The sequence below is a fragment of the Nicotiana attenuata genome, chromosome 7, assembly GCF_001879085.1.
Source record: "Nicotiana attenuata strain UT chromosome 7, NIATTr2, whole genome shotgun sequence".
In the NCBI taxonomy this organism is placed as follows: domain Eukaryota; kingdom Viridiplantae; phylum Streptophyta; class Magnoliopsida; order Solanales; family Solanaceae; genus Nicotiana; species Nicotiana attenuata.
Window position 1 is genome coordinate 95,626,018 of NC_031995.1, and position 9,732 is coordinate 95,635,749.

At 42.0% G+C, this 9,732-nt stretch overlaps 1 protein-coding gene across 1 annotated transcript; it reads right to left on the reverse strand.

Annotated features, from left to right (window-relative positions):
• On the reverse strand, positions 5,945 to 7,693 carry LOC109230289. The gene is made up of 5 exons (XM_019395803.1): positions 7,535 to 7,693; positions 7,364 to 7,429; positions 7,105 to 7,275; positions 6,461 to 6,526; positions 5,945 to 6,028 (listed from the first exon to the last, which is right to left on the reverse strand). Exons 1-5 carry the CDS (start codon positions 7,607 to 7,609, stop codon positions 5,945 to 5,947), a joined length of 462 nt encoding a protein of 153 aa, XP_019251348.1. The 5' UTR covers positions 7,610 to 7,693.

Genomic DNA, 9,732 nt, shown 5'->3' on the forward strand with positions numbered 1-9,732 from the left:
GGGATGGCCCAACTACGGGGACAGGGGGTCATCCCCAGCTATGCTGACGTCGTTCTCGCTAGAAGCGAGGAGAGGGTCCACACCGACCGCAGGGGATACTGCGTCTTTTACGCCTATCCCTTCAAGTTGGGGTTTAAGCTCCCGCTCCCAATGCTAGTGGTTGATTTCTGTCGTTATTACGGGGTATGCCCGGGTCAGCTTGCTCCTTCTCTTTACAAATTATTAGCAATGCTTATCAAATATGCAGAACTGGCCGATAAGGAGGTCACGCTGCAGCATGTGCTTAGCCTCTACGCTCCCCAGAGAGTTCGTGGTACCATGATTCGAGCGTGCCATCGCGGGACGAGGGGCCTGACTGTGAAACTGGATGATGAGGTCGACCCTCGCCCTTTCGAGCACTTCTTCTACATCAGGACTGAACATTTAGTGGCGTGCTCTACTGGGTTCCCAGAGGCTTGGAATCATGCACGTAAGTTCCTTAATCATCGAATTCCCTTTTCTGCCCCTCCTTACGTCTTGTGCTCATAAACGTTAACTCGTATCAATTTTGTAGCCGAAAAGTTGCCGCCGGCTCCGTTGGCTGGGATTCGTGAGTGGGTTGAGGCCGTGCTCCCCCATACGGTGGGGATACGCACATGGGCGTCTTTCTGGGAGAGGCATGGCCGTAGGCCTGTGGCAGGTAAAAAATTGATTTCTTCTTCTGTTCCGCTTTGTTTCAACTCTATTCATCAACTTTGTTTTTCTGTGATCAGGGAGGGCACGCCGCGTCAGGGCCCCTCAGTTGGCCTTCCGTCGGCCGGGTGCAATTGCTCGACTTACTGCAGCGCCGGTGTCGCGCCCAATACCGAGGGCGGCATCAGTTGAATCTTCAGCGATTCCTTCTCCAGCACGGGCCGCACTTCGGGACGAGGGGCCATCGGGGATTGTGCGCCCTAGAGCAGAATCACCATCAGATGGGGAGGAGGAGAGGCCATTGATAAGGCGTGGGGTCGTGTTCACGCCGGCTCCTCCTATGGTAATTAATTTGGACTCCCCCCCGACGGATGCGGAGAGGAGTGCGGTTGCGGCGCCTGCCCCTGAGGGCGAACAAACTATGGGGGTTGCTCCGGTTGGATTGGGTCATGATGATACCGTCGCTTCGGCGACTCGGTTGGAGGTTCCAGTCACTGAGACGGGAGGTAGTTCCTCAGCGGCTGCTAATGTTGGTGAGTTAAGCGCTCCTTCAGTGGTTACGGCGGGTGGTTCCACCTATCTAGTGGCGGAAGGAGGAAGGGATGCTGTAGGAGATGAGTACGAGTCCGAATCCGACTTGGACCCCGACGACGTCCGTATGTTCCAGGAAGGCTTCACCAATTCAGCGGTGCGCGCAGAGGGGCGATCTCGCTTCATCGAGGTTCCCACGGAGTTGAACTTATTGCTCCAAGGGGAAAACTTGGTGCCGCAGTTCGAGCTGCTATGCTCGGAGGCCGAGAGCGCGTCGTTGAGGGACGTTACGGATATCGGACTGATGAATGAAGTAGCTATGATGGGCTTGAGGGTATGTAATATGACGTCGGTTCGTTTCTTCTTCGTCTTAGTTTGTTCTTTATCTTAATCGTTGTATTTGCTTTGAAGTCTTATTTTTTGGAGGTGGAGAGCATCCGTCGAGCCAACGTCCGCTCGGGGATATTTTTGCGGGTGTTGGAGAAGTATCGCCGCTACCGAGATCGGTGCCGAGAGATGCGCGTGCTCTTGAGGAATGATCCCCGTAGCCGGGCCTTGGTCGAGGAACTGGCGAGGCGGGAGCTTCAGGTGCAGCAACCACTTGGCAGAACGAGTGCTCTCGAGGAGCAGCTCCGTCGGAAGGATGAGGAGCTCGAGGCGGGAACGAGGGCTGCAGCTGAGTGTGAGCGCCAGGGCCGGGCTAAGGCGGCGGAGGCAGCCGCGGCATGGAGCAGGAAAGTGACTGCGTTGGAGGTTGAAGTCGCGGTATTGAAGCTTCAGGTGAGGGACGCCTCATCGATGGCTGGGGCGTTAAAGGAAGGTATCCGCGTGCACGAGTCCCAACGGGCATTGGAGAGGGCTGCTGCGGCCTTTAGAGAAGCGAGTCTCGAGGAGCGGATCGGTGTCCTTGAGCAGGACGCCCAAGTCATGGCGGACCGGATCTCAGCCTTAGAAGAAGAGAATCAGCGCCTACGGGACCAAGCCGCTTCTTCCAGCCAGGCTCGCGAACTTTGGGTCTTTGCCGAGGCCCAATGTGATGTATATAAGAATTTGTGGGAGGCCGGCATCGTGACCGAAGCTGCTTTCGAGGGAGCGTGTCAAAAGGCTCGTGAGGCCCGTACCGACTGTGGTTTTGACGCGGCGACGCCAGAGGCTGACGCTGGTGCAGATGGTGGCATGGATGGCGCCGAGTAAAAAGATGTTATGCATTTTTTCTTGTTTTGTTCGCCGTTTGGCATTTAGGTGTTTCTTGTTCTTCTTTTTTTCTCTTTCCTTGTATTGATCGGCCTTGGCCGAGTGTAAGCGGGGATGACTAGCAATTAATTTCGTGGATAAATGAGATCTCCTTTCCGTTATTTGCCTTGTATCTGCTTTGTACCTTCCCTTTTTCCCTTTTAGATTTTTCTTTGGATGCGTTCGAAGGGGTGATTTGCCTTCGCGTTTGACTCTGGTAGGCATGTTAGTTTTTGATTGTTGACGACTTTTCTTCTTCGACTCGGGGTGAGCGAGTCGGAGCCGTTGCTTGGCGATAGCGGCACTCAGCCTTTAGCCATAGTCCCAGTTCGGGCGCGGTCGAACTATCGACCGTGATGATAAAAAATGCGGCCTTGTAGTTTGACCGGGCTCGGACTTTACGCGTCCCTAATCTTAGTTCGAGCTGGGAGTACTTACTTGAATGGCGAGGGTGCCTAACCTGCGCCGCGATTCGTTGGAGGTTGGGTTTTGCTGAGTTCAATGATGAAGGCGCTTGGTCCGAGTCCCAGTTCAACTGTGGTTGAACTTGTTAGATTTGAGGACGAAGGCATCTAGCCTCATGGTTCAAGCGAGGTCGAACTCGTTGGATTTGATGGCGAAGGCGCGTAGCCTGCGTCTTGGTTCAACCGTAGCTAAACTTACTGGCGAAGGCGCATAGGCTTGATTTAATGGCGAAGGCGCATAGCCTGAGTCCCAGTTCAACTGTTGTTGAACTTTGTTAATTTTGATGGCGAAGGCGCATAGCCTGAGTCTTGGTTCAACCGTAGTTGAACTTCTGGTGAAGGCGCATAGCCTTGATTTCATGGTGAAGGCGCATAGCCTGAGTCTTGGTTCAACCGTAGTTGAACTTACTGGCGAAGGCGCATAGCCTTGACTTGTTGGCGAAGGCGCATAGCCTGAGTCCCAGTTCAACTGTTGTTGAACTTTGTTAATTTTGATGGCGAAGGCGCATAGCCTGAGTCTTGGTTCAACCGTAGTTGACCTTGTTGGCGAAGGCGCATAGCCTGAGTCCCAGTTCAACTGTTGTTGAACTTTGTTAATTTTGATGGCGAAGGCGCATAGCCTGAGTCCCAGTTCAACTGTTGTTGAACTTTGTTAATTTTGATGGCGAAGGCGCATAGCCTGAGTCTTGGTTTAACCGTAGTTGAACTTGTTGGCGAAGGCGCATAGCCTGAGTCCCAGTTCAACTGTTGTTGAACTGTTAATTTTGATGGCGAAGGCGCATAGCCTGAGTCTTGGTTCAACCGTAGTTGACCTTGTTGGCGAAGGCGCATAGCCTGAGTCTTGGTTCAACCGTAGTTGAACTTGTTGGCGAAGGCGCATAGCCTGAGTCCCAGTTCAACTGTTGTTGAACTTTGTTAATTTTGATGGCGAAGGCACATAGCCTGAGTCCCAGTTCAACTGTTGTTGAACTGTTAATTTTGATGGCGAAGGTGCATAGCCTGAATCTTGGTTCAACCGTAGTTGAACTTGTAGACGAAGGCGCATAGCCTGAGTCTTGGTTCAACCGTAGTTGACCTTGTTGGCGAAGGCGCATAGCCTGAGTCCCAGTTCAACTGTTGTTGAACTGTTAATTTTGATGGCGAAGGCGCATAGCCTGAGTCTTGGTTGTGGGTATCGAGTGCTGAAGCTCGGTTTTGACTCGAGACTTTGAGCGATTTATGCATTGTTTTCCCGATTGGAGCATGTAGGTTGTCTTGAGGTGGCTCTTGGCTCGAGATATCTCAATGCCGGTTTTCGGCCAGATCCCGTATCTGGGATGCGGGAGATGCCTCACTGGGATTCTCCCTTAGGGGGGGGGGGGTTTCTTCTTGCTCGCACTGTCGGAGATCAGAGAGAGAGAGAACTTGGATCTTGATTTGAGATCTTCGAGTTCCTTCTGTCAGAGGTGCCGTTTTGGGCTTGTTCGAGCGGGGTTGTTCGTCCTTTTGGCGTTTGATTTCCTTTTGGTCCAGGGAAGAACTACGCAATTTTGCTAGGAAATCCCCACAGACGGTGCCAAATTATTTGCTCAAAAGTTATCACATACTTTATGAATACAAAACAATGTATACGAGTTACGGGCAAATCATAGCAAATCGTAATAATCCATGGACCAACTGAAAGAAACGATAATAAACACTCAAGTTTAAGAGAAGAAACATTAGCAACTCTTTATTAATGATATTGATTTGGTCTGCCTCTCCATGAAGAGGTTCAGAGCCTTACAATGGTGTTTTATCTTCCTCCACGATGGATGCCTCTGTCTCCTCTCTCTTTCTCTCTTATTTTGGAGAATAGTAGAGTATAGTGGTCAAGAAGAAGCCCCTCTTTCTAGGGTTCTCTCTCTTGGTATTTATAGCTGTGAGCTACGTGAGCTGGCAATAAGTGGCCGTGACCACGCTGGGGCTTTGCCTTCATGATGGCGGATGGGTCGTGGCCTTGTTGATTGAATCAAATAAGGGTTGATTACCGTTAATTATTAATGGCCATACCACTAATTTTATCATGGATTAGCTTAGGATGAGATTAACTTTGCTAATTATCGTGGGGTCGGATTCTGACCCATACACTTAATTCATATTGACTAAATAATTACATATGCAAGCAAATATGTCAAACCGTATAATTAATTAAATTACATTCAAATTCAATTACGATAAGACTTAAACAAGCCCTAAAGGTTTACGTATATGGGAAAAAAAATCAAAAAATAGTCAGATTTATAGCTAGTAATTAAAAAATAGGAGTTTCAAAAGTAATCAAAATTTAGCCACTTTTTCATATAAAGATAAAATTTGAACAAAAAATACCCTTCAAAATCCGTACAAATTCCAACATAATACACTGGAGTTCGAATTTTTTGCATATGAGATATCAACATAATTTGTTGGTGTTTCATAATGTATCGGAGTTCCAACATAATATCCTAAAATTTTATACGGAGAAGCCCCAAAATCCAGTATATTATGCTGGAACTTTCGGTGTTTCAGCTAAATAGTGACTACTTTTCAATAACTTCGCAAATACTAGCTATTTATAATTCCGAATTCAAAAATTGGCTAGCCAATACTGCCTCCTTCCAATTTATGTGAACCTATTTTCTTTTTGGTCCGTTCCAAAAAGAATGAACCCTTTCTAAATTTGGTAATAATTTAGCTTAAACTTACAATTCTACCCTTAATAAGAAGCTTTTATAACCAAAAAAAATACTCTGGGCCCCTTTTTGACTTGTTTAGGATCACAAATTCCAAAAGTCTTTATTTTTTCTTAAACTCTGTGCCCAGTCAAACAGGTTCACATAAATTGGAACGGAGGGAGTATATATATGTTATATTTTCAGTTTATTTGATTAATTTTATATGTATTTTCAGTTTATTTGATTATGTATTTTCTTATATTAATAGGGATTTAAAAATGTCCCAAAGTTTTTAAATTGAACTTTTTGATTATTTATATTGTGTCTTTGCAAGGTTTACATTATGCTTTTTAAAAATTGCGCTTCACTTCAATGAAGTGTGCGCTTCGCTTTTGAAGCGAGGCGAGCCCCTGTCGCTTTTGAAGCGAGACGAGCCCCTGTCGCTTTTTTGCGCTTTTCGCACTCAAAAACACTGCATTAGATAGTTGTGGTCGTGTTTATACCCCGTCTTAGACATTTGTATTTATGTTATTGGTTTTGAGACTATTTCTGCATTCATTATTATCATAACTTGCTAAAGGCTTAATAATTGGTTTCTATAACTGTTGTTAAATGTTGGCTTGCCTAGCAAGCAGGTTAGGCGCCATCGCGGCCTTTGGTGGGATTTTGAGTTGTGACAGGCATACTCATGCCCAATTAGTAGAAAGATTCCATCCTAAGTAAAACAACCTGCGGACATCACCAAACTCAACACATCTAGGTCATCGCGTAAGCCTTGCCTTTTGACATTTAATATACTGCAGGATGAAGATCCCAATTTCTATATACTACCACTCCACTATCATCTAATCTCAGTTTCAAGATAGATATAAAATTCTAGCATACCTGGATATAGTCCATCCATCTAAGCAAGTGCGGCAATTTGTTTCTGTCAGAGTTTGAAAGACTAATCTGACGGCAGTAGAATAATGATAGCATGTTAGAACAAAAAGAGTGAGCTAAAGAAGTTTGCATTCAAAACTATAGCATGTTTCAATTAAGGAACTGTGGAAGGTGACAATTAAACCACTTACATTACAGTAATAACAAAGAATAAGAATCCCCTAGTTGACTAATAAAAGCTTTAATATGTATGCCTAACATGACAATGAAACATGGAAATAAAGATCATATTTAAGTAAAACGTAACTCTTCAAGGTGTGTTGGGTATGATAGAAAATGTCCATTTCCAACAAAAGGGAGGAATCGGTTTCCGTCACTTGTAGGAAGAATGATTTTCCATTACAAATATCTCAACTTTTATTCAAGATAAGTACTTGTTTCTTTATCAAAAATATAAGTACTTGTTGCTATCAACATTTTGAAATTGTTGTCAGCCTTTAATACTCCAAAATAACACCAAATTGCTATTCGAATTTCATATACTACTGTTTATACAATCGATCATTTTGATACCAAACCAAATATGATCAAGAAAATGATTTCCTATGATAAAATATCCGAAAGCACCTAAGAAAGGAAATACATACCACGGATGAATACACCGATGCAAAAACAACTATATCAGCTGCTGAAATCTTGAGCCCATTGCCCAAAATAACAGACTTTTTACTCAAATCCTCATTCAACTTACTTAGAGCTTTAAAGCTTGCCCCAGAATCAACAGGGAAGTTACTGGCGAACTCCACCCATTTCACTAACTGAAATGAAAATTTGATCTCAACGTCAAATTGAAACTAAATAAATCCAAAACACAGTACAAAAAGCTAGCAAATGTTGAAATATTACCTCATTATCTTTTTGGGAAGAATTTAAAATTTCTGTACACAAGCTTTTAATGTCCTTATCCGAATTCTGCATAATTTAGCACCAAAATAAATCCATCAATTTGTATTTGTTACATGCACTCAACTTAATTCATGCATACTCTAGAAAATGCGAGGGCTGAAAAAAACTTACTGGGTCTAATGACAGGGTTGAGAGGTGCTTGCTTAGAGCTGAAACAATGTTTTGCTTCTGATCTGCAGATGCCATGGTTCGATGATTCTTTGGTGTTTTTACTTCTAGAATGCAACTTCACTTCAATTGTTCAAAAATCCAACAAAAATAGGATTTTGTAGGGTTTTATTATCTCACTCGTGGGCTGGAGCATAATTGGGAATTTGGAATGCTCCGTCCATGTTGAAAATGGGCCATATTTGTTTTAGGTGGCCGAAGATCTTAAGCCCAAAGTTAAAATGATATTTCTAGATGGATATTTTCATAGTTACATACGGATTTATAAAAGGGATTTTTACATTCCTATGCCATATTAGAAACTTTATTACCCTAGATGTTCATGTCTAGTAAATTACCCTACCTACACAAGTTTTGTTTACAAAATATATACATTCTACCTTAAAAGGCTTTCAATCCATTATTAGTGCCTTCAATTAAGGGATTTAGTTACACCATTTTCCGTTTTTTTTTTTCCCTCCTCTTCTCTTTCCTCTTAAATCGAACACAAAACTGATAACTTTCGACCCCTTATTGAATTGAATTGCAGTAGGCACTGAAAGTCTAATTCTTCTATCTCTAAGACCCCTTATTGTGCAGACTTTATTGTGTCTATCTTTTCCACCAAAAGTACGCGATGCACGTACAATTCTTGGATTTTTAAAGCCTCCCCACTGCCTTGAACTTGTTGATGTAGTAGCCTTTGAGGTCAATTTACTGTTGTTGGTTCCACCAGATTCTTGCTTCGCTTGAAAACTGTTTCCACTTGAATTCATGATATTATTTGTCGTTCTTCATCCTCAATCTACAAAAATCAACAACTAGAAAAGAAAAAGAAAAAAGAACATTAAGCATCAAGTAGAGGATAGAAATGAAATTAAAATTAGTGATCTGATTGCAAATTATGCTTCACAAAAAGGAATATAAGGAGATATACAATCACGAGAACAATATACGTGTAAAAATTCTTGTGCAGATTCTAACTTATGTTCGATTTTTATAAATTTCGAGCTGTGAAGATAATTAGGGTTGCTCTTGGTGTTTACAACAAATTGAACCTCCAAAATAACTCTGTTAAACCAAGACTTGCTGAGGATGATTAATATCTAGCTGGAGATAAGAAATTAAATTATCTACAACTTATCTACATACATTATTTATACCCAGTTATATACAACTACAATATCATACAACTTAAACATAATTTTTATACAAATTTTATACAATATTCTTGTGTATATTTTGTATCTCATTTATGCATAGTAAAAATATATTTCATACCAATATATTATACAACTTATCTACAACTTTCACACATTATTTCTACCCAGTTAAATACAACTACAATAACATACAACGTAAATACAAATTTTATACAATATGTCTTTTGTATATTTTGTATCTGATTTATACATAGTAAAAACAAATTTCATATAACTAATTATATATTATACAACTTATCTACAATTTTCGTACATTATTTCTACTCAGTTATATACAACTACAATATAATACCACTTAAATATAATTTTTATACAATGTTGTTCAAATTTCATACAATAGTTAAATGAATTAAAAAAAATAAACAACATAATACAATTTTTCTACAATTTCTGCAATATAATGTATGTCATCGTCTTCTTCTTCTTCTTCTTCTTCTTCTTCTTCTTCTTCTTCTTCGAGTTTCAATCTGAAATTCAGCCAAAACCAAGTCTAATCTTCACCAAAACCCTTCAAAATTGAGATATAAACTCCAAACCATATTCTCAATTATTTGCAACAACACCCAATCCAAACAAATAATGATTTTTGAAAACACAAATTCGAATTCAAAGCTTCAGAGCTTTTTAATGGCTATTAATGGTGGAATTGCTGCTCTCTTTTCCTTTGCTTTATATTACTGATTTGGGATTGAGAGATAGAGAGAGACGTAGAGAGAATTCTCAATTCTTTGCAACAACATCCAATCCAAACAAACAATGTCTTTTAGAAAACCCAAATTCGAATTTAAAGCTTCAAAGCTTTTTTAATGGTTGTCAATGATGGAGGGGTTACAGATTTTCGCTGGTTTTAGAAGAGGAAATAGTGGGTGATTGAAGAGGAAATACGTGGGGTGTGGTTTGATACGTGGGTGAGTGGGGTGGAGATTTGGAGAGAGAAAC

Coding starts and splice junctions, on each gene's coding strand:
- LOC109230289 (XM_019395803.1), bottom strand. CDS start 7,609: ATGGCATCTGCAGATCAGAAGCAAAACATTGTTTCAGCTCTAAGCAAG. Junction 7,430..7,534: donor CAACCCTGTCATTAGACCCA/GTAAGTTTTTTT, acceptor TAAATTATGCAG/AATTCGGATAAGGACATTAA. Junction 7,276..7,363: donor CTTCCCAAAAAGATAATGAG/GTAATATTTCAA, acceptor TTTTCATTTCAG/TTAGTGAAATGGGTGGAGTT.